Genomic DNA, 24,271 nt, shown 5'->3' on the forward strand with positions numbered 1-24,271 from the left:
CCTGAGGCCTGAGTTGGAAGTGGGATGGCTCAGTGTTGGGGAGACCCCTTCTCTCCCGGACTTTCCCTTCTCCGCGAGGTTTCACTTTTGCTCCTTCCCAATCAAAGTCGGGTTCTTCGCCTGGATACTCATGACGCACCCTTAAGTCTCATTACCATTGGGTAAGCGAACTCTAGACCAGCCAATCAGCGTCACCGCACTGTGGTTCCTAGATTGCGGGGACGCATTCTTCGCAGACCTTCAGGATCTGGGTCATGGACCCCAGAACTCTGCTCCTGCTGCTCTCGGGGGCCCTGACCCTGACCGAGACCTGGGCGGGTGAGTGCGGAGTCAGGAGGGAACGGCCTCTGCGGGGCAGGAGCCAGGAGACACGCGGGGGCGCAGGACCCGGGGAAGGCGCGTCTGCAGCACCCCTGGCCCGGCCCCCAGACCCCGCATTCCCGCCTCGGCCCCGCCCCCTTTTCCATTCCCTGGGACGCCGGTTCTTACCCACCCGACCACCGCCCACCGACTCAGGACGCGCGTCCGCCCCTTCCCAGGCCTCCACGATGTGAGAATTTTTAGCATGTCCGTGTACGGCCCGGGTCGCGGGGAGAACCGGTACATCGTCGTCGGCTACGCGGACGGCACGGAGATCCTGCGGTTCGACAGCGACGCCCAGAGGCCGAAGCTGGAGCCGCGGGTGAGGTGGATGGAGCAGCCGTGGGTGGAGCAGGAGCACCCACATTTTTGGGACGAGAAGACGCGGGTCTGCAAGTACAACCAGCAGACTTTCCGAGCCAACCTGAACAACCTGCGCCACTACTACAACCACAGCGAGGACGGTGAGCCACGTGGGCCTGGGGACCTGGGAACGACCCCCATCCCCACGGTTGGGTCGGGGTCACTCCGAGTCTCCCACAGCCGTCCTTCCCCGCAGGGGAAGGAAGGGAGTGTACCGCCCGTGACACTCGGACCGAGTGTCACGCCGAAGCTGCTGGGTCTGCCCAGCCCTCACCTTGGGAGTATCGCGCGCGGGGACTGTGAGCCAGATTCATTTTCGGTTTAGGTTTAATCACTGCGGGTCCGCTCGCGAAGGTGCAGCCTTTCCCCCGGGCGGAGCCCAGAGGGCGGAGCTGACCTTGGGGGCGGGGTCAGGGTCGCACACCTACCAGGAAATGAGCGGCTGCGTCTTGGAGCCCGACTCCGGGTTCCTGCGCGGGTTTAGTCAGTTCGCCTACGACGGCGCCGACTACATCACGCTGAACGAGGACCTGCGCTCCTGGACGGCCGCGGACACGGCGGCCCGGATCACCTGGCGCAACGTGGTGCAAGTTCCTGATGTGAAGCGGCGGAGGCTGGCCATTGGAGACTCGTGCGAGCACTGGCTCCGCCTGTTACTGGAGCAAGGGAAGGAGACTCTGCTCCGAGCAGGTACCAGGGCGCGGGCCTCCCCAGGACGGGATCTGTGGGCTGGGGCGGCTTCCTACAAGGAGAGAAAAAAAGGGAGCTGTGACAGAAAGTCCCTCCTGCCTGAGAGAAGGAAAGACCCACAGGTTTCCTTATCCTGTGACTCACCCGTGGGCCTAGCTTTCTCTAAAGGACAATAAGGGACCCAGGCTCTGCCTGAAACACCCACAGCGGGTCCCTCACACCCTGCAGCACCTGGGGCACCAGGACGCTCTCTCTGGTTCTGGGGCTGAGACCCTCTCTGGAGGCCTGACTCCGGATTTGCTGAGTCATCAGCCTCCAACTGAGTCTGTGTCTCCCCTTAGAGACCTGCACACTCCTAACACAGGTTCTCACCCTGCTTCCAGAAGTAGCCCAGGAATGGGAGGGCTGGTGTCTGGGTGGTGCACTCCCTTCCCCCACCCCCACTGTCCTGTCCACTCTCAGGGTGGTCACATGGGGACTGCTGGAGTGTCCCATGAGCATGCAAAGTTTCTGAATTTTCTCACCCTCCCTTCAGACCCTCCAAAGACACACGTGACCCACCACCCCATCTCTGACCATGAGGTCACCCTGAAGTGCTGGGCCCTGGGCTTCTACCCTGCTGACATCACCCTGACCTGGCAGCGTGATGGGGAGGACCTGACCCAGGACATGGAGCTTGTGGAGACCAGGCCTGCTGGGGATGGGACCTTCCAGAAGTGGGCAGCTGTGGCTGTGCCCCCTGGAGAGGAGCAGAGATACACATGCCATGTGCAGCACCAGGGGCTGCCTGAGCCCCTGACCCTGAGATGGGGTGAGGAGGGGGCGTGGGCACAGAGCCTCTCCTCAGGGTGTCCCTGAGCAGGGTCAGGACTCAGGCCTGAGGTTGACCTCTCACCCTCCCCTTGCAGACCCCCCTCCTCAGACCACCATGATCTTTGTAGTCATCACTGCTGCCCTGGGTGTCCTTGGAGCTGTGGCTGCTGGAGCTGTGATGTGGAGGAGGAAGTGCTCAGGTGGGCAAGGGGTGGGGCCGAGTCCCCTGTCCCCCTGGGGGTCAAGGCCAGGTGGAAGTGTGCTCTGCCTGGTTAATGGGCATCGTGTCCCCACACGGGTGCTTGTCCATCTGGGGCCTGTTTCCTAACGCTGACTCTTTGGTGAGGCCCGTGGAAAAGTGAGGGACAAATTCATCACCTGATGATTCTAGTGATGGGGACAGAATCCTAGCTGTCACAGGTCAAAGGGGAAGGTCCCTTCTGAGGACGTCCAGACCAGCGGTTAGACCAGTCCCCACACACATGTACTATTTCCTGATCCTACCCTGGATGTTCAGTCACAGTTCTGGAACCTTCGCTGCTCTTCAGGAGTGTGGGGCTTTAGGGTCACAAGACACAGCCTTCCCCCTGACTTCTCACAGAACGTTTTCTTCCTACAGGCAGAGGCAGAAAGAACTACTCTCAGGCTGCCTGTAAGTCTGGGTGTTGGGGCGGTGACATCTGGGACCCTTGGGAGAGTGTGGGCTGGAGTCTGTGAGGGGGGCTCCCCCACCCCATAACTCTGCTGTGTGTCTTCCCCAGGCACTGACAGTGCCCAGGGCTCTGATGTGTCTCTTGGAGCTTCTAACGGTGAGACCCTGGGGGCAGGAAGTGGGGGGCCTTGGAAATGAGGTGCACAGTTGGGCTTTGGGGATGCTCAGTGAGGCACACTCTGAGCCTGCAGTGGGGTGTGGGGGAAGGTGACCCTTCTGGCACTGACCTGAGGTTGTTCGTAACTTTCTTTCCAGCGTGACGGAGCTGCCTGGCGAGGGAAGTGGTTTAAAGCCGTCATTGTAGCCTCTTCTTCAGACTTTAAGGATCCCTAACTGCCGTTTGTGCTACTGGCATTGGAACCTGTCTGCATTATATTAAAGTCAGCGATATATTTATATGTGTAAATTAAACAGAAGTGATTTAGAGTAAAAGCTGGGAGGAGTGTGGTATCTGGTGGGTGTTTTTCTATCTGCACCTTCATTTTATTTATTAAGGCTTCTACCACGTTTGCCGTGTAGGAGGAGCAAAATACAGCCTAGGCCCCACCTTTCAGGAAAAAACATTTTGTTTTATTATTTTTTATAGATTTTAATTATTTATCTTTAAACAAAGTGAAAGGATGGGAGAAAGAGAGGGAACCACCAATCTGTGGTTGCCTCCCATGTGACCCTCGACCAGGGACCAGGCCCAAAGGCCAGGCATGTGCCCTGACTGGGCATCAAACCAGCAACTCTGGTTTGCAGGCTGGCGCTCAACCCAGTGAGCCGCACCAGCCAGGGCTTAGTTTATTTCTTTGGTGGGGCAGAACGAGTGCCCTGTTTGCAGGGGGTGCAGGCCTCCCCAGTGATGTTCCCTGTGACCACCTGTGCTCCCCGGGCAATTCAGGGGTTCTTCCCACACATCCGAGTGTGACCTTTGGAGCTTCTGGCTATGGCTGGTGGAGTCCCCTGATTCTAACCGAGTGCAGCTTTGTTGCCTAGAGGTCACCCCAAGCTTCCTGGCCCCCCTCATGTAGACCTCAGGGGTGTCCCTGTGAGCATCAGAGAGCTGACCAATCAGAAGGTGAGGTCACCTGCTTAAAGCAGGAACTGTTCCAGTGTCCACTGTCCTTAATCCACTGTAGACCCTGCTCTCATTCTGTGGATGCTGAGTCCTGGAAGGTCATGGCCAAGGAGCCCATGTCCTTAAGTGCATTCCTCTGACAGTTCCTCCCCAAGAGAGAGCCCTCGGGCCACAGGGTCAGTCTGGCTGCTGAGCTGAGAACAGAATCAGGAGCCCAGGGACCAGCGAGGCAGGAGGGAGAGGTGTGGGTTCCAGGCTGCAGGGGCTGGGTGTTCTGATGGGGCTGTGAGCGGTGGGAACAGTGGGGAGGGACTGGACACTGAACGCATTTGGAAGGTGGATTTCACAGCATCTCCTAGGGATTCAATCTGGGGTGTGGGAAGGCATCAAATAGGATACCCCACCTTTGTGCTGTGCCAGCAGAAAAACAAATTTATTATGAGCAAAAAGAGGGAGGACTGACAGGCACATGTTTGGGAGAGGGGTGGGTTTTTCAAACATTCAGCAGAAGAGAAGGTCCAGGTCAGATGTCAGAAACACCAGTGAGGAGTCAGGTTGGACAGATGCGTGTGGGGACCTTGAGGAGACATGTCTGGGCACAGATGTGGGGGTGATGCTATGGAAACAACATTTAAAGTCATGAGTGGGTGAGGCCACCAGGGGAGCCAGGACTGCAGGAGAGGAAGGAAGGAGGACTGGACACTGCACCCACCTGTCCCGACAGTGGGGACCTTCATCCTGGTGACTCACCTAAGTTGGTGTTGGCCATGTTGCCCCGACATACATTCACCATATGGTGTTTGTCCTTCATGAGTAATTGACAGTGAGATGTTCTGAGATTGTCCCGCTGTGCCCTTCACCACTTCCACACTCACCCTCCTCAGCCCCTCTATTAACATCCACCCAAGTCAGCGACAACATGGTGGTTGTCCCGTGTCAGCCCTGGACACTTATGAGTTGGGTGTAGAGGTCAGCAGGGGGGAGTAGGCAGTGATATTGTCGTGACTCTGTATGGTGTCAGATGTTCCTAGATATAATGGGGAGGTCATTTAATAAGATATATATGTTTAATCCCTCCGTTTTACAGCTGAAACTAACACAATATTGTATGCTAAGTGTAATTGAAAATTTTTAAAAATTAACTCATGGATACAGACAAGAGTGTGGAAATTGCATGAGGGAGGGGTTAGGATGTGAGGAGAAGATAAATGGTGATGGAAGAACAATAAAGCAAAAAAAATTGCTTTAGCTTAAAAAATGCTAAGTTGACCAGTATGAGGTACCTGGGGACAGAGTTTGGAAAAGAGAAGGAGCTGAAGATACAGCCCCATGAGAAACACCGTGAAGGGAGCTCCTGGCTCAGATGTCCCTGCACCCCAATGACATGTGACTCTGACTCAGCTTCTCCTCAGGAACAGGGGACACTTTCTCTGCTCCTCCTCACTGCTCCAGAGGGTGTCTCTGTAATGGCCATCTCTGTCCCCTGTCATCAGATGTGCCTGAGAGTGACCTCCATGGGACAAGTTTGCTCTATGTTAGAGATGCCCCAGGCTCCCCTTGCACACAGTGTCACTGACAGGAGAGGTGACATAATAGTGGCATCTCTGTGGGAGGTCAGGACCACACACTCTGTCCCTGGAACTGGGGTCAGGAGCCACCCTGCCTGACCTGTCCCTGCACAGAGCTGTGGAGCTCAGACCAGCCAGGTGGGGGCTCCCTCAGGGCAGAACCAGGAGGGGTCAGCCCAGGAGGGACTGGGACCTGTGGGTGGGCAGCACCCTGGGTGGGGCTGTGCTGAGCCTGCCTGGTCCTGAGCTGCCCCGTCACACCAGGGCTGGTTAGGGGGGGAGGTGGGGACGTGCTGGGGGTGTTTCAGGTGGGGCCAGACTCAGGAGGGTCCCTGCAGGTCCCTGTGTCCTGCAGTCCCCGTTAGTGGGAGAAAGAGTTCCTGTCCTTTGGGACCTGACCCAGCCTTGTATGGCCATGGATTTAGGGTTGGGTGTGAGGACAGGAGTGTGAATGGCCATGCAGTATTTGGTTATGACTTAAAATCCCAGATCACAAGGTAAGACTCAATGACGGACACACATGCAGATACAGACAGAAGGACACAAGGACGTGTGTTCTTGAAAGCAATGAAAAAAAAAAGTCCTACAGTGAGGATTTTAAAAAGATGAAAGGAAAAGGTTACTTAAGGAGGTGGCACCAAACTCCAACACGTGAGCTGATTCCCCAGTGCCTCTTGGGTGTGAGTTGTAGGAGGCACTGAGAAACTTACACTCCAGGTCTCCACTGATTGGTCAGTGCGAAGATGCAGGGCAGTTGGCCATTGCATCTGGTCCCATGTCAGCATTGAGGCCATTCCATCTGGTTTCCCAAGTTCATTCCATGACTCACCCCAGAGTCTAAATCTTCATAAGTACATATCTGAGCACATCAGATATTCAACCACTTTCATCTCTGCAGACACCTGTCCTCAGCCCTCAGTCCTGCCACAGGTGGACAGGGTCCCTGCACACCTGGAGTAGGCGGATGTCCTGGAGGTTGGTCACCTCACCTCAGGCAGCCCTGGCCTCTCCTGTTCTGGAATCCCTGTCACCTGGATCCCACGTGTTCCTCTTTTTTTAGTTACTCCCTCATTTTTTCCACTTTGGTAGTATTTCCCAAACAGAATGTGACAAGTTAACTATGAAAACTCTAAACACATGCAGAAACTGTAGGCTATCCTAGCCCTTACTCACATCTTGACTGGATATAGAACTCTGTGTTAGAAATTTTTTCAGCAGAAAGTGGAGGGCTTTGCAACAATGATTTCTAGTCTCCATGCCCTTATTTGCTGCCTCTTGAAGTTTTCAAGGTCCCTGCCACCCTCTTTCTCAAATTCCACTGTGATGTGTCTCTGTGTGGGTCTGTTTTTATCTGCTGTAGTAAGAATTTGATCAGGCCATTGAAAATGTAATTTGTTATCTGTAAACTTTGAGAAATATTTGTGAAAATGTTAAAAATCATTTTCTACTCATCATTTTAAACAGACATTATAAACTTGTTGGGATTCCTTGACTGACAGACTAAGAGGTCTTTTCTCCAGGTTCCCCACACTTTTCCAATTGTACTTAGTAGGAGAACAACATGAATCTTCCAGTTCATCTACTAGATTATTCATTTCTATGATGTATTTAATTTCCAAGAGATCTTCCCTGTTCTATGATTATGCAGAATTGTTCTGTTTCAGATGCCATTATCTTTTACATCTTTCAGACAAGATGGAGACCAGTGGAAGGGGACCTGTAGGTCTCCTGCTTGTCCGCTTCTGTGATATCAGAAACTCTCCCTCACAGCACTGGGTCATGATCCCATTTCTCTGTGTCGTTTCTGCTAATAGCCCATCTCCCCCGTGACAGTCCCAGAGTCACAGAGCCAGGGTCCTATTCTTGCTCTCCACCCTGTCTCCAGATCCTAACTAATCCTGAGACAGTGGAGGCCTTGAAATCCATGATGGGTGACAAATGTGACTGAAGTTTTGACAGCTACATTACACTGACCTTCAGCGTCCTCCTGAGCTGAGCCTAGCAGCCTCCTATCATAGAACATTCTGGAACATTGCAAAACTTCATGTACATGGAGTGCAGAGTCACAGCAAAGCAGGGTAGTAAGAATCTAGGGAAATTCCTAGGCAAGTGTAATGGGGAAATGGAGACCAGAACATTAAAGTTGGAATTTTGGCAAAGATGGAGGCACAGGTAGATACACGGTGGCTCCTTGCACAACTCAGAAAAGGACAACAACAATTTTAAAAACAAAATATAATCAGAACGGACAGAAATCAAACTGTATGGAAGTCTGACAAGCAAGGAGTTAAAAAAGAAATACTCATTTAGTCCAGGAGGAGGGGGTGGAGGTGGGCAGCCAGGGTGGAGAGGACTCCAGGCAAGGCGGAGACAGAGGACTGGGGTGGGTGGTGGCTGGCAGGGCGGGCAGTCCCACATTTGTGTGCGGATAAACAGGGAGGAACACCCGGGGAGCTAGACAGACTGCCCAACCCAGCGTTCCAGGACAAGGAAATTTACTGGAACCTCAAACCTCTGACTGAAAACACCTGTGGGGGTTGAGGCGGCAGTGGGAGAAACTCCCAGCCTCACAGGAGAGTTCCTTCGAGAGACCCACAGGGTCCTAGAATGGACACAAACCCACCCACCTGGGAATCGGCACCAGTAGGTCCCAATCTGCTTCTGAGTGTCGAGCAGAGAAAGTGACTGAAAGTCAGCAGAGAGCTGAACAGTTTTTCTCTTTCAGACCCCTCCCCCACATACAACACCACAATGCAGTGACAGGTGGTTGCCCCCCCACCCCCCGTGAATACCTAAGGTCACACTCCTTACCTTCTAACAGTCGGGCTGAGAAAACAACAACAACAAAATGACCCAAATGAAAGAACAGATCAAAACTCCAGAAAATATACAACCAAGCAATGAAGAGATAGCCAACCTATCAGATGCACAGTTCAAAACACTGGTAATCAGGATGCTCACAGAATTGGTTGAGTATGGTCACAAAATAGAGGAAAAAGTGAAGGCTATGAAAAGTGAAATGAAGGAAAATGTACAGGGAGCCAAGAGTGATGGGAAGGAAACCAGGACTCAGATCAAATGTGTAGATCAGAAGGAAGAAATAAACAGTCAACCAGAATGGAATGAAGAAAGAATTTCCAAAAAAATGAGAGGCTTAGGAACCACTGAGACAACTTTAAATGTTCCAACATCCGAATTATAGGGGTACCAGAAGAAGAAGAGGAAGAGCAAGAAATTGAAAACTTATTTGAAAAGAAGAAGGAGAACTTCCCCAGTCAGGCAAAGAAAACAGACTTCCAGGAAGTCCAGGAACCACAGAAAGTCCCAAAATAGTTGGACCCAAGGAAGTAAACACCAAGGCACATCATAATTACAGGATCCAAGATTAAAGACAAGGAGAGAATTTTAAAAGCAGCAAGAGAAAATGGGACAGTTACCTACAAAGGAGTTCCCATAACACTGATTTCTCAATCAGTCTGATTTCCCATTAGCTAATTTCTCCAAAGAGACCTTGCAGGCAACAAGGGGCTGGAAAGAAGTATTCCAAGTCACGAAAGGCAAGGACCTACACCCAAGATGGCTCTATCCAGCAAGGCTTTCATTTAGAATGGAAGGGCAGATAAAGTGCTTCCCAGATAAGGTCAAGTTCAAGGAGTTCATCATCACCCAGTCCTTAGTATATGAAATGTGAAAGGGACTAATCTAAGAAAAAGAAAACAATAAAAATTATGACCAGTACAATGACAACAAACTCACAACTAGCAACAACAAAACCTAAAATACCAAAACCAGAAACAAACTAAGCAAACAACTAGAACAGGGACAGAATCACAGAAATGGAGATCCCATGGAGGGGTACCAGTGGGAAGTAGAGGGAAGGGATGGGGGAAAAGGTACAGGGAATAAGTGGCATCAATGGTAGGTAGAAAATAGACAGGGGGAGGGTAAGAATAGAATGGGAAATGGAGAAGCCAAGGAACTTACATGTATGACCCATGAACAGGAGCTAAGGAGGGGGTTAGAGGGATGTGGGTGGGGATGGGGGAGGGTGCCGGGCAGATAGGAATAAAGGGGGGAATGGGACAACTGTCATAGTATAATCAGCAAAAATGTTATTTAAAAAACACATTAAAGTCGGCCAAAGCATCTGAACAACTTACAGCCTGGCTGGTGATTGGAAAGACCTTCTCTCTCCGAACCAAGGACACGTGAGAACAAACGGTTTTACCTGTCTTCGTCCCTAAACAGGGAATAAATAGATTAAATCACCCTGGTTGGGGGGAAATCAACAACAGAGACCAAATTAGTGACATTTGTGCCAGATGAACCCAAGGACAGATGAAGTCAGGGGAACAAATAAAACAAAACACAGAAGACAAAAGGCGTTGCAGCTGGACAGACCAAAGATAAAAGTAAACAGTGATTGACTAGAGAATAATCCCAACCCCCCATGTACTGATTTTGGTGCAGCAACATATTAAAAACACCCATGGGAAGCTGATGAATGTTCTGCTGACACCCTCCCCTACATTTCTTGCCCTGAGAAGAGAGATAAAAACCCTCCAGACAGAGACCTGGGGCAGCTGGCTCTAGAGCGCACCCACACCCTGCTGTCAGACTTGAACTTCCTTCTGTCCTTCTGAGGGCTAAGGCGCCCTTGAGATTTTCAGTCAGGGGAGCAACAGCAACTGGTCTCAACTCATCCCCCATCCTGACTTTATGTTCCCCTTTTCCCTGACTCTCCAGTGAGCTGATAGCTGCCTGGCCTTGGCTCAGTCCATTCCTGTAAGGTTCCCAGGAACCAGAGGGGCCCCACCTAGACTCTCTCCAGTCACTTCTTCTACCCCAAGTCCTTCCTGAGTGTCACTGTCCCAGCTTTAATAAACATGCTTTCAAAATCCCCTGGACTCAGGGTCTGGAATATTTTCCAGAGGACATGAAGCACCCACACACCACACGCCACAGGCTGTCCTGAGGCACAACCACTCAGGCCCAGGCCTGTCTGGTGTCAACAGTTGCCAAGAAACCCAGTGAAAGTGGGTCATCAAGGCTCTGAGGGAAAACCCCCTGTGTTCACCGAAGCTCCACCACCCGGAACCTCTCTGAGTCTCCTGTCCCCCACAAGGATCCCACATCGAGTACCTCATGGGTCTGCTCTGAAGATGACACTTGACCCTCTATGTAGGTCCCATGGTGTCACTCCCTGAGACACGTTAAACAATCCTCTGTCCATAGTTACCATCATTCTATTGATCGGAGCATTTAGAGACATTCCATCCATTTGCTTTTACAAAACCACAACACAAGAAACCTCCTTGAATACATATTTTTCAGGACATGTGTGATTATCTTCTTAGGACAAATCCCTAAAAGAGGAATTTCTGTGTCAAAATGCCAGGACATTTAAATTAAAGCTGAGACCTTTTGCAAAAGTATCCTTCGGGGGTTTTGTCCCTGTTTTCAATCCTTTCAACCTTCACAACAGAATGTGGTCCCCACCCTGGGGCTGATACGCTCATCACGTTCCTTCACCTTTGCCAAACTGATAGATGATTGGACACGCGTGGCCTCACAGAGCATCAGCATCAGACAAGGACACCCCGAGACCACGGCCACGTGAGACAGACCAACCCCACCCTGCGTGTTGTCTCAGCACAGACAGAAACGAGACCCGGGGCAGCTCACACGATACCAAGCAGCTCCCAGGCCTGGGAACAGGAGGGAAGGCAGCGTCTTTCCTATCACCCCTCACCCTCACTCCCGTCTGCCGCGTCCCCAGGTATCTCCTGAGATGCCCAGTCACAGACTTGCCCCCACGTGCTGATGACACCAATCAAGAGGGGCCCCTGCGCCCACAGATCCTCCTGAGATCGCCCCCCGGAGCCCACGTCTGGGGCACGTCCTGTCTCACCCTGGCCCTCCAAGTTCCCCACGCCCCTGGGGTGCGCCCCCTCCACCAAAGCAGCAACAGACACAGCCCGATGTCTGCCCCAGGGCTCCTGGGGGTCTCTAGCAGAAGAACACCGACACAAGTTACCTTCACTGTCAACATTTTATGTGTCTTTGCCTTTGGTTGTGAGCGTGAGTTTGTATTTTCAGAGCGTTTGGTTGACATGGGAAAGTTCTGTGTTTTCTTTCATGGTTTTTCATTTTCAATCTTAGAGATTTTTTCATTCCACCCTTGTAAAAACTTCGTCTATATTTTCATCTAGGGAAGAGGCATCCAAGGGTGAAGGGAAACAGAATTGCTTGAATTCTGGGGAAAAGGGAGGGGGAGACATATTGGTAAGGAATCTACGTTGGAACTTCAAAGTTCACACCTTCCTCTTGACAGCTTTTTAATTACACACGGGGCCTGCGGGAATGTGGTGCATGATGTGCTCACACGTATTTGTTTCTTGAGTTAATAAAGACGTGTGTGTGTCTGCTGATGTCTCCAGGTTCACAGAAATGACACCAAGGGTCCCAAAGTGAGGTGCACAAGGACCAACTCCAGTGAGGAGCGTTTTTGATCATTTACAATCTTAAGGTGTTACATCCCATTGTTCAGTAGATATTAACTAATCTTTCCTGGTTATGCTGAATTTTGAGGATGTATTCAAAACCCTCACAGACAAATGAAGGCAGCAGAGTTGTATAGAAACTAATATTGATCATCAATTGTAATTGAAAAATAAAAAAGTAAAAATAAGATAAGTATGTCCTAAATTCATGATACAAATTGATTAATTTCTTAACTGCCCTTAATGAAAATGGGGAACAAAAAACAAAATATCTTCCATGATGACCGGGAAAGTGCACAAACACACTCCTGCTACATTCCCAAGTGTCAGGAGCCCAGGAAAGTGACCTGTGAGGGCTGAGTCAGCCTCTTCTTTAAGGAACAGCAAGTTCACATAAGAGAATGAGAGACACAGAAGCTGTGATGACTGAGGTGAGGTGACCTGGCCAATACTCTCTCCAATGAACGGGAGCTTCTCCCTCAAGGAAAGTCAACCGGCAGTGGACACCTGACAGCACTTGCTGTCTGGATGGAATGGAAGCTCTCAGAGGAAACCCAGGGTTTGGGCAAACGTGTGTCTCCCCAGGGCAGCCAGACAGCTTCCCAGAGCTGACGACCGTATCCAGTGGGGTCTGCGGGAACGTTAACAAGTGTGATTTTTGTGATGTGTCATTAAATGCACCAACACTGGGAGATCTCTCTCACTTAGTGAAACGATGCATCACTTTCCAATAATCCTGCATCAGTACAAGAGCCACGGAAGTAACGTAACAGAGTAGGAAACACTCAATGGTGTAGTTTCAGGTTCTACTTTGCAAAGGGATTTTCAGGAACTACCACGTGTGTGGCTTTAGTGAACAGTCAAAGATGAATACCCACACTTATCTGAAAAGGTTAGTAAAAATGCTCCTCCAACATATTTGTAGAAAGAGCATATTTGTGAGGCTGTATGTTTCTACATACACTGAAGCCAATATAGCAGATTAAACACAGAAGCAAATATGAAAATCCAGCCGACTTCTAATGGTACAGACAAGACCTGATACTTGCAAAACAGTAAATGTAAGCCAGGTCCACTCTTCTCACTGCCTCATGTGTTTCAGGAATAGTTATTTTTCATAAAATATTATTTCTCTTAACATGCCATTGGTTATTAATATTATTCCAAGTGAATTAATTTTTCCAAACTGTTTTATTCCTTATATGGTAAATATTGATAGCTATAACCCACATAAACAAAATTATTTTGGGGGGTCGTCCCTATTTTGTAAGATTGTATAGATGTTCTGACCCCAAATTGTTTGAGAGTCGCTGAATAGAAGAGCCTGTGGGACTGGGGGAGACAGCGGGACAGAGCTCTCCGCGCAGGAGGAGGGGTCCGGGCAGAGTCCTGGGTCCCCAAGCCGTGTTCCCAGGGTCTCAGCCCGAGGACCGAGTGTGGGGCCGGGACTCTCAGGGCTGGGGTGCGCCCTTCTCCCTCGGGTTTCCCTTCCCCTTCTCCCGGGCCCTCCTGCCCGGATACTCCTGACGCTCTGCTGCGATTCTGGTTTGTGTGTCCCAGCTCCACACGAGCCAATCAGCGTCACCCCAGATTCGAGTATAAAATCCTCCCTTAGCACCCGAGTTCTTTCTCCCCAGTTGCACAGAGTCTGGGTCATGGGGCCCCGACCTCTGCTCCTGCTGCTCTTGGGGGCCCTGGCCCTGATGGAGACCTGGGCGGGTGAGTGCGGGGTCGGGAGGGGGCGGCCTCCTCGGGCCGGAGGGAGGGGACCCGGCGGGGGCGCAGAACCAGGGGACGCGGATGGTGCGTCTCCAAACCCCGGACCCCGGACCCCGGACCCCGGACCCCGGACTCCCTTCTCGGTCCTCCCGCCCTCTCCCCAACCCCCTTTCTCTCAACCACCGAATCCTTCCCCGTTTCCTGGGCCGTCTGCCGCTACCGGCCCCACCATAAACCCAAGACGTGCGTCCTCCGTGTCCCCAGGCCCACACAGCCTGAGACATTTCGTCACTTTTGTGTCTGGACTCGGGAAGTCCCAGTACCTCGTCGTCGGCTACGTGGACGACACGGAGGTCATGCGGTTCGACAGCGACGCCCCACATCCGAGGGCGCAGCCGCGGTTGCGGTGGACGCAGCCGCCGTGGTTGGAGCAGGAGGATCCGGACTTTTGGGAGGAGCAGACGCGGCTCTGCCAGTACTACGAACAGGGTTCGCGAGCGAATCTGAACAACCTGCGCGCCTACTACAACCAGAGCGAGGACGGTGAGCCCCGCGCGCCCGGGTCCGGGCACAACCCCCATGCACGCGGACGGGCAGGAGTCTCCCCGAATGAGTCTGTGGGTCTGAACGTCCCCCCAGGGCTGCGGGACCCGCCTTGCGCCCATCCCCAGAGGAGCCCGCGGGGGTCCTAACCCAGTCTTACTTACACCCAGTTTGCATTTAATCCCCGCGGGACGGGACTCGACTGGGTCCGGTCGGGGGCACCCCTCCCGCTGGACTAAGCGGACGGAGCTGACTTTAGGGGGTGGTCAGGGTCTCACACCTTCCAGGAAATGAGTGCCTGCGTTGTGGGGTCGGACAGGCGCTTCCTCCGAGGGTACAGTCAGTACGCCTACGATGGCACCGAATCCTTCGCCCTGAACTTGGACCTGAGTTCCACGACCAAAGCCAACAAGACCACCCAGATCAGCGTACGGCGAGATTTGTTGCATCAAGATGATGCGGAGTGTTGGAGGGTCTACCTGGAGGACACGTGTGTGCGCTGGCTTCGCCGGTTCCTGGAGAAGGGGAAGGAGACTCTGCTCCGAGCAGGTACCAGGACGCGGGCCTCCCGGAGGAGGGGGTCTGTGGGCTGGGGCGGCTTCCTACAAGGAGAGGAGGGAAATGGGGCAGGGTCAGAGTGTCCCTCCTGCTTGGGAGAGGGAAGAGTCCCCCAGGTCTCCTTATTCTGTGAGTCATCTGTAAGTCCATCTTTCTGTAAAGGACAGTGAGGGCCCCAGCCTCTCCCTGAAACACCCACGGCGGCTCCCTCACACCCTGCAGCACCTGGGGCACCAGGACGCTCTCGCTGGTTCTGGGGCTGAGACCCTCTCTGGAGGCCTCACTCTGGGTTTGCTGAGTCATCAGCCTCCACCTGAGTCTGTGTCTCCCCTGAGAGACCTGGACACTCCTACCCTAGGTTCTCACCCTGATTCTGGAACCTTCCAAGAAATAACAGATTATGTCAGAAACCTCTGTCCAGGCTGGTGTCTGGGTGGTACACTTCCTTCCCCCACCCCCACTGTCCGGTCCACTGTCAGGATGGTCACATGAGCACTGCTGGAGTGTCCCATGAGCATGCAAAGTTCCTGAAATTTCTCACCCTCCCCTCAGACCCTCCAAAGACACACGTGACCCGCCACCCCATCTCTGACCATGAGGTCACCCTGAAGTGCTGGGCCCTGGGCTTCTACCCTGCTGACATCACCCTGACCTGGCAGCGTGAAGGGGAGGACCTGACCCAGGACATGGAGTTTGTGGAGACCAGGCCTGCGGGGGATGGAACCTTCCAGAAGTGGGCAGCTGTGGCTGTGCCCCCTGGAGAGGAGCAGAGATACACATGCCATGTGCAGCACCAGGGGCTGCCTGAGCCCCTGACCCTGAGATGGGGTAAGGAGGGGGCATGTGTGGGGGCGACTTTTCCCGCAAGTCCCCCCCCCCACAAATGAAAGTAAACAAGACAAGACATGATCTGTCTGGGGAGGAGAGGTGGCTGGTTTCTCTGAGGAAAAAGGCCTGCAGCCCCTTCCTCCAGGGGCTTTTATTGGGTTGTAATACACAGGAATACAAGGTGGCAAGGATCAAACAGTAGATAACATTTCAAAGAAATCTGAGAGCTTAGTCTGAGTCAGAGTCTGTCAGGAAGGGAGTTTTGCAGCAACTTTAGGGTTTCCTGCTCGGACCCTTAACATAGGAATGAAAGCACTCTTAGCAGAGCAGATTTCACAGGTGCATCAGGTTTATGTTGCCAGATTTTCCCTTTGGATCCCCTCTGGCAAGGCAAGGAGCTGCACCCCTCCGCATCAGGTATTCAGGCTTAAGGGGGGTTAGAGCCAGGAAGCACTTCTCCCAGAAGACAGGGGGACTCAGGGGGCAAGGGTCCATTGCTCTTTGTTGCAGCGCCCCCAGTCCTTCCATGAAGGCCTCCCAAGTGATCGAGTCTGGGTTAGGTTGCTCCTCACTGTGAGGAGCTTTACCCATCACGGACTTTCGACCATGCTTTGGGGGCAGGGAGAGGAAATTGAGGCAGCCTTTGCTACCAGAGACAAGTTTTGTCTCCTGTGGGTCACGTTCCCGAGGTCGCTCACTCATCCTTAGCCACTAGGAGGCGGGGTAGAGTTACAATTCCCCAAACCAGGCAGAGCAGTCTAGGACAGGCAGGAGCCCAGAGCCTCTCCTCAGGGTGTCCCTGAGCAGGGTCTGAGTCCTTAAGGACTGAGGCCTGAGGCTGACCTCTCGCCTTCCCCTCGCAGACCCCCGTTCTCAGATCAATACAGACCCCCCTCTTCAGACCACCGTGACCATCGTGGGCATCGCTGCTGCCCTGGGTGTCCTTGGAGCTGTGGCTGCTGCAGCTGTGATGTGGAGGAGGAAGTGCTCAGGTGGGCAAGGGGTGGGGCTGGGTTCCCTGTCCCCCTGGGGGTCAAGCCCAGGTGGAAGTGTGCTCTGCCTGGTTAATGGGCATCGTGTCCCCACACGGGTGCTTGTCCATCTGGGGCCTGTTTCCTAACACTGAGTCTTTAGTGAGGCCTGTGGGAAAGTGAGGGACACATTTATTATCTGAAAATTCTCATGATGGGGACTAATTTCCAGCAGTCACAGGTCAGAGGGGAAGGCACCTGCTGAGGACAGACGTCCAAACAGGTGATTGGTCCAGTCCCCACACATGTAATCTCCCTGTATTTCCTGATCCTACCCTGGGTGATCAGTCACAGTTCTGGAACCTTCCCTGTGCTTCAGGAGTGTGGGGCTCCTTTAGGGTTATGGGACCCAGCCTTCTCCCTGACTTCTCACAGAACGTTTTCTTCCCACAGGCAGAGGCAGAAAGAACTACTCTAAGGCTGCCTGTAAGTCTGGGTGTTGGGGAGGTGACGTCTGGGACCCTTGGGAGAATGTGGGCTGGAGTCTGTGAGGGGGGCTCCCCCACCCCATAACTCTGCTATTGTGTCTTCCCCAGGCAGCGACAGTTCCCAGGGCTCTGATGTGTCTCTCACAGCTCCTAAGGGTGAGACCCTGAGGGCAGGAAGTGGGGGCATTGGGACTGAGGGACTGAGCTGCGCTTTGGAGATGCTCAGAGTGGGACATTCTGAGCATGTCATGGGCTGTGGGAGAATGTGACACTTCTGAGTCTGACCTGAGTTTGTTCACAATAACTTTCTTTGCAGGGTGACAGAGCTGCTTTCTACAGGACTTGGTGCTAAAACAGTCACTGCAGCCTCCCCTTCGGACTTTAAGGGTCCCTGACTGCTGTTTCTGCAGCCGGCATCAGAATGTTATTGAATCATCTCAATGTCCCTGCGTTACTTTAATATCAGTGATATATATGTAAACAAATCAGAAGTGATGTTCAGACTATAAGACTCAACTTTCTCCCCCAAATTTGGGAGGAAAATCAGCTTCAACCCTGCTCCTGCTTCCTGTTACCCAGACCCACCGCCGACCCCCATCCCACAGTGAGCCAGGTAAGCTACATCTGGAGTGTAAGAGGCACCCCCATTTCCTCCCAAATTTTGGGGCAGAGTGTGTCTTATAGTCCAAAAATACGGTAGATTAAATACTCCAAGGTGTATTGTTTCTGGTAGATGTGATTTTATCTACACCTTCACCCCCTTTGTTAAGCTGTTCCAGTCACTTGAAGTTCATACACTTCCCATGAGGGGTGGAGGCAACCCAGGAGGGACAGACTCTGTGTCACAGGACAAGTAGACTTCACAGCTCCTCAGTGATGTTCCCTGTGACCACCTGTGCTCCATGCACTACTCAGGGTTTCTTCCCCCACATCCGAATGTACTTTTTAGAGCCTGTGGCTGTGGCTGGTTTAGTAGTCCCCTGAATCTAACCAAGTGCCGCTTTGATGCTTAGGAGTCACCCCAAGCTTCCTGGCCCCCCCTCATGTAGACCTCAAGGGTGTCTGTGTGGCTTCAGAGAGCTGACCAATCAGAAGGTGAGGACACCTGCCTAAAGCAGGAACTGTTCCAGCGTCCACTGTCCTTAATCCACTGCGGACCCTGCTCTCATTCTGTGAAGGCTGAGTCCTGGAAGGTCATGGTCAAGGAGCCCATGTCCTTAGTGGCTTCCTCTGAGAGTTCCTCCCCAAGAGAGAGCCCTCGGGCCACAGAGTCAGTCTGGCTGCTGAGCTGAGAACAGAATCTGGAGCCCAGGGACCAGCGAAGCAGGAGGGAGAGGTGTGGGGAAGCTCCCAGGGTTCCAGGCTGCAGGGGCTGGGTGTTCTGACGGGGCTGTGAGTGGTGGGAACAGTGGGGAGGGACTTGACACTGAATGCATTTGGAAGGTGGATTTCACAGCATCTCCTAGTGATTCAGTCTGGGGTGTGGGAAGGAGTCAAGGAGGACACCCCACATTTGTGCTGTGCCAGCAGAAAGATGGGGTTCTATCAGCAGAGATGGGGAAGATGCTGGTAGGAGTCTGGGGGAGGGGTGGGCATGTCAAGCATTCAGCCGAAGAGAAGGTCAAGGTGAGGTGTGTGTTAGACACACCAGTGAGGAGTCAGGCTGGACAGATGAGTGTGGGGACCTTGAGGAGAAACGTCATGGCTGGAGACATAGACTTGGAGGTGATGCAACGAGAATGACATTAAAGCCGTGAGTGTGGATGAGGCCACCACAGGAGCCAGGACTGTGGAAGAGGAAGGAACAAGGACTGGACACTGCACCTCCCTGTCCTGACAGTGGTGACAGTGGTCACCACTGATCACTCACCAAGGTTGGTGACGGTCAGGTCTCTCCGTCACACAGTCACCAGTTGGTGTTTCTCATTCATCAGGAATTGACAGGGAAATGCTCTGAGATTGTCCTGCTGTGCCCTTCACCACTTCCACACTCACCCTCCTCAGCTTCTATTATTACTTCCACCCAAGTCAATGAAAATATGATAATTGTCCTATATTAGCACTCAGTATGGATTAGTAGGATCTAAGCAAAAATACAGCTTAAGAAATATAATCAATAATAATGTTGTGACTACGTGTGGTGTCAGATAATACTAGATGTATCGAGGAGATTACTTAATGAGCAATACAAGTGTTTAATCCCTGTGTTTATAGCTGAAACTAATAAACATATGTCAACTGTTTTGAAAAATAAAAAATTATTGGAAGTTTTTAAAAATGCCAACCTGGACTCCTTGCCCAGCATTCTGACAGAAGTTTCCGGGAGAACTTTGAGTACTTGGTGACAAGCCCATGAGGAATCCTGGTCTCAGACACATTTGGATCCACACAAGTCATTGATGAGCTAGGGCCCAGCTTGGGGAAGGGACTTAAATCACATTTAAATATTTTCTTTTCCTGTGGAAGGAAAGATAGTTCACATTTTGTCATATGATATGAGAGGCGCAGCGTTTTCTCTACTGGGGGAAAGTCAAGCGGAAGAGGAGAGAGTGGCCCTCAGTTCCACGTCGTGAAAATCTCCAAATGCTCGCTCTCTGTAATGCTCCCCCCATTGGTTTCTGGAGCAAATAGTAAAACCCCGAAGTTTCTACTTTAAACATAAAAGGATCTCTGTGTGGGATATTGTGGGCTCCTTTTATTTCGGGAGAGGCCAGGGAACACACGCGTGTCTGAGAGAGTCACGCACATCCGGGGGTGGGAGGAGAGAAGCGCTCAGAGGGTGCTGAACGCACGCCCGGAGCTCACAGTCCGGAGCTCTCCCCGGGTCTCAGCCCGAGGAGGGGAGGACTCGGGCTGCCCAGGCCCTCCCTCCAGCTGGGAGGGGCAGAGGTTGGGCCTTCCTGCAGCAGGGTCGCTGGGAGCGGCCTCTGAGCTAAGGGACCCGGGCAGGGACGCAGCACAGGGCGAGGCCGCGGTTGTCTGCCCTTCCACCTCCCAGACGGAGAAACGAAGCCGCGGAGCCTGGCCGCCTCCCCGCACTCTCCCAGGCCTCGCCTCCCCTCCTTCCTCCTGGACTCGCTCCCTCTCCCCGTCCCGGAGCGCGCCCCAGGCAACCAAAGAAGCTGTAGCACGGAGGTTGGGGTGCAGAGCACACTATCTGCAAACCTGAGAAGCGTAGTACAGAAACATTCCCCCCCACCCCCACCTCCGTGAGAGACAGGCGTTCTCTGCTGCTAATGCTAAGGTCAAGTGCAGATACAGAGGGGAGGCTGCAGGGGTCCGGCGGTCACCACTTCTAGGCGAACAAGGCCGTAAAAGCAGTGAGCAGCTGCCCCCAGCTCACCCCTCCAGCCCCCGCCCCCGGCCCCCGCCCCCAGCAGCTGGGCTGCCCGCAGCGTCTGTCTGCAGGGGCAGCACCGTGATTTCACGTGTTTGAAACCCCATCTCCCACACATTCCCCCCTGGGCTTAGTGCCCTGAAACCAACGTGACCGGAACACAGAGACGCTCACCTTTGCAGGGATCAGGAGCCATTTGCCACCATCCTGCAGACGCCCAAAAAACCTGAGTGGTGCGAGGGAACTTAACCACCGCCGCCCCCACCCCAAACAACCTGTGTTTCAGCGCCACCTAGAGGAGAACAATAGCAAGACGTCTTACGCTACCAGAGAAGTGCAGCTCATACACAGAAACCTACACACAGAAGTGTCTGCCCTTCGGCGACCCACGCACACGCTTTTCTTGTGTCAAATCCCCCTGCAGGAGGCGCCGGCCTCTCAGGAAGTTCTGCCGGGGTATCGCCACCCTCTGGTGTGGTTACCGTGTGTGAGTGTCTCTCACGTTTCTCTCTCATTGAATGGGGACACCCCTCTGACCTCTCATAACCCGAGGCCGCAGGGAAGGACAAAGACTTTGGAGTGAGATGAAGGCCCGTTAATTTCCAAGCCTTCCAGAATGGGTGCATGTGGCGAAAATAACCAATATACGACTTTCTAAAGAGATCATGGATGCGTAGGCCAATTCCTTCTGCAGCAATTCAACAGTGCGCCTCGCATGTGGAAACGATGGACCGAATGCCCCTTGGGCCACGCTGTGGTCTGCGGGTTTGGGACAATAAACCCGCCTGCTGCGTTGACAACCCGCAGCCCTGGCCGAGTAGCTCAGTCGGGGGCGGTTGGTATCCAGGTGAGGGCACGGACAACTGCCAACCAATGGATGCAGGAATGAGTTCGACAGCCAGTCCATCTCTCTCTCTCTCCCCCTCTCCCTCCCTCCTTTCTCCTCTGTCTCCATCCCTCTCTCTCATCATATTGTTCAATAAATTGCTTTTTATTTTTATTTATTTATTTATTTTGTAATAAATTGCTTTTTAAAAAAGAAATTATAACCCCCACACGTGTCGTAAGAGGTGGGGCCCTGGCAGGGGCTCAGATCATGAGGGTGGAGCGGTTGTGAGTGGGATGCGTTTCTTAGGGCAGAGGCTCCAGGGAGACCTCTTGTCCCTTCCCTCCTGTGACCAGAGGACGCAGGAAGGCCCCCACCTGTACCTGGCCATGCAGGAGCCTTGATCGGGGACTCGCAGTGGCCACAACTGGGAGCCACACACAGTATCGCCTCCAAGTCACCTGGTTGGTGGTATTTTGTTACAGTGGCCCAAAGGGACCAGGACAGGCCGACACTGAAAGGGCCTTGAGGGCCCCGTCCAGGGCTCCCTCAGAGGCCGCTGTGGGGACAGGAGGGAAGGGGTGCGCAGGTCCACACCAAAGGAAAGTCCTTCCGCGCATCTGCCGCCTCTGACGCTGCCCCTCTGTCCAGGGCCCGCCTCCTGCGTCCGGTGCCCTGGGCACAGGGCGGACTCTGTAGTCAGGCTTTTCTGTCCTCCCAAAAAGGTGACCACGGTCAGGTCCCTGGCTATAAATGTTATCATCTCCCCTCAGCTTCCTGACGGAGGTGACTAGAGTGGTCATAGAGAGCCCTGGCTGCTGTAGCGCAGTGGCTGGAGCATTGGTTATGAACGAAATGATCACCGGTTCGATCCCCAGTCAGGGTACATGCCTGGGTTGCAGGCCAGGTCCCCAGTTAGGCTGCACAAGAGGCAACCACACACTGAAGTGTCTCTCCCTCTCTCTCTTCCTCACCTTCCCCAGACGGCTGCTGCAGGCTCAGCCTCCGCCAGAGGGCGGACGAGAGGCAACTAAAGTGTGTTGCTCTCCCTGTCTCCACTTCCCTTCCTGTGGGTCTAATAAAATTAAAATCAGGAAAAGTAAGAAAGCAAACGACGACACAGGGAGCGAGGAGTCTTTATCCTGAAAGGTTTCTTTCTAAGGCTGTGCCAACCCCATCCTGGGGGGTGTCACCTTGGACGCGCAGCTCTGCGCCCCAACCAGAGTCTCAGGGAGGCAGCGCCACTGCCCAGGGTCCTGTGCTCCGGTTCGGCCCCTGCGGGTGCTGCCCGGTTGAGGGTCGGCCCAGGGTCCTGCCAAGGTGTCAACAGATCAGGACTCTTAGAAAAAATACATATATACACAGATATTTATAAATCTATGTACAGACTTCTATATTCACATATAAATATAGTACATGTATGTGTATATATAATTTTAATATAACTACATATATAGAGAGAGAAAGAGAGGGGAAAGAAAGCTTTGATGTCCTTTTTATTCTGCAATAAGTAGAATGCTCTCCATCCTTGGAAATACCTACTTGAGGTCTACGTGTGGACAGAATCTCTGATCATTTGTGTGCTGACGTTGAAAACAAGCAGCAGTCATGGTCTCTTTTTTCATACGGACTCCACACTCCAGGGACGAAAAGTCCTTCATCAAATAAGCAAAGAGCTTAATGTAGAGAGCATGCCTGTCATGACCAAGGGCTCGTTCCAGCAATGACCGTTGGTTGTGTCTATGAAACCTGATGTAATCGGGGGCCCGGGAAGTCCCCCCAGGAAAATCCGATGTGTGGAGTTGGAGAGGTGACAGTGAATGAGTGGCCTGGGTCCCTGCGGTGGCCCCAAGGGGTGGGGGCAGAGCTGACGGATTATTTCTTTTTCCACAGTGGACGTGACCTTGGATGTGGGCACGGCCCACAAGGACCTCTACATCTCCGAGGACCTGAGGCGAGTCTGCTATGGGTACAGGCAGCAGAATCGCAGGGTCTGTCCTGAGAGGTTCAGCGCCGCCTTGTGTGTGCTGGGCTCCCCGTGGCTCACGTCTGGCCAGCATTACTGGGAGGTGGACGTGGGCACCAGTGCAGAGTGGAACCTGGGCATCTGCAAGGACTCTGTTTCTCGGCACGACACGGTCGTCCTCTCTTCAGACTGTGGCTTCTGGACAGTGAGCTGCAGGGAGAAGGACACCTTCCTGGCTGGCACCAGGCCACTGACAGAGCTGATGGTCAGTCCCCGCTTACACCGTGTGGGTATTTTCCTGGACTGTGAAATGGGGACCATTTCCTTTTATCACGTGGGTGATGGCTCCCACATTTTCACGTTCCCCCCAATTTCTGTGACAGAGCCCCTGCGTCCGTTCTTTGGTCCTGGAGTTCCCGAGAAGGACGGCCAGAACTTCATGACACTGTGTCCCGGGTGGGGTCCCAGTGTGGCCAGTGAGCTGGGCAAGGCCACAGGCAAGGCCACAGACGCGTCCTGAGTGCCCACAGCCATGGATACCAGCTCCTGCGCTGGTGACCCAGTGTCCTGAAAACCATGGGACGGTTTGGGAATTCCAAACACAAATTATGGGGAACTTCCACTGCCTATACTGAGTATTGTTATGGCTGTTTTCTTGGGGGCTTGCTTGTATAATTGTCCAATAAATATGTTTGGAATGTGCACGTCCATCGTCAAATGGTTTTCTTTTTTATTTTCTAAAAGATCAGCTGCATGTCTCAGGGAGGTTGTAGACAAAATGAAAATAAGGGAGTGAGCCTACGGACGGAGTGATTTTCTCTGCCATCAGGAACCAGACTTATAGAAACAGTTCAAACAGAGATGTGTCCTGGCCGGGTGGCTTCACGGGTTGGAGCGTGGGCCCCCCCCACCCCGACCAAAAGATTGCCAGTTAGATTCCTGGTCAGGGCATGTGCTCAGGCT

The 24,271-nt window shown here is 52.9% G+C and overlaps 2 protein-coding genes across 6 annotated transcripts; both read left to right on the forward strand.

Annotated features, from left to right (window-relative positions):
- The first annotated feature begins 220 nt into the window (after positions 1-220).
- On the forward strand, positions 221-17,678 carry LOC118999080 (HLA class I histocompatibility antigen, B alpha chain-like). 5 transcript variants are annotated; one of them, XM_037063411.1, is made up of 8 exons: positions 221-318; positions 540-824; positions 1,138-1,413; positions 1,949-2,224; positions 2,322-2,426; positions 2,846-2,878; positions 2,988-3,035; positions 3,194-3,465. In XM_037063411.1, exons 1-8 carry the CDS (start codon positions 255-257, stop codon positions 3,196-3,198), a joined length of 1,092 nt encoding a protein of 363 aa, XP_036919306.1. In that variant the 5' UTR covers positions 221-254; the 3' UTR covers positions 3,199-3,465. The 5 variants fall into 5 exon arrangements, with proteins under 5 accessions (XP_036919306.1, XP_036919307.1, XP_036919304.1 ...); XM_037063413.1 differs by lacking the exons at positions 221-318; positions 540-824; positions 1,138-1,413; ... (3 more) ...; positions 2,988-3,035; positions 3,194-3,465 and adding exons at positions 13,693-13,791; positions 14,056-14,334; positions 14,605-14,883; ... (3 more) ...; positions 17,288-17,335; positions 17,496-17,678; XM_037063414.1 differs by lacking the exons at positions 221-318; positions 540-824; positions 1,138-1,413; ... (3 more) ...; positions 2,988-3,035; positions 3,194-3,465 and adding exons at positions 13,693-13,791; positions 14,056-14,334; positions 14,605-14,883; ... (3 more) ...; positions 17,288-17,335; positions 17,496-17,678.
- A 3,564-nt stretch (positions 17,679-21,242) lies between these two features.
- Positions 21,243-24,054, forward strand: LOC118999077 (ret finger protein-like 4A). Its single transcript, XM_037063405.1, has 2 exons — positions 21,243-21,363; positions 23,236-24,054. Exons 1-2 carry the CDS (start codon positions 21,243-21,245, stop codon positions 23,826-23,828), a joined length of 714 nt encoding a protein of 237 aa, XP_036919300.1. The 3' UTR covers positions 23,829-24,054.
- Positions 24,055-24,271: the final 217 nt, after the last annotated feature.

This window comes from Sturnira hondurensis, unplaced genomic scaffold (assembly GCF_014824575.4).
Source record: "Sturnira hondurensis isolate 20B ecotype Veracruz unplaced genomic scaffold, ASM1482457v3 Scaffold0014561, whole genome shotgun sequence".
NCBI classification, from domain to species: Eukaryota; Metazoa; Chordata; class Mammalia; order Chiroptera; family Phyllostomidae; genus Sturnira; species Sturnira hondurensis.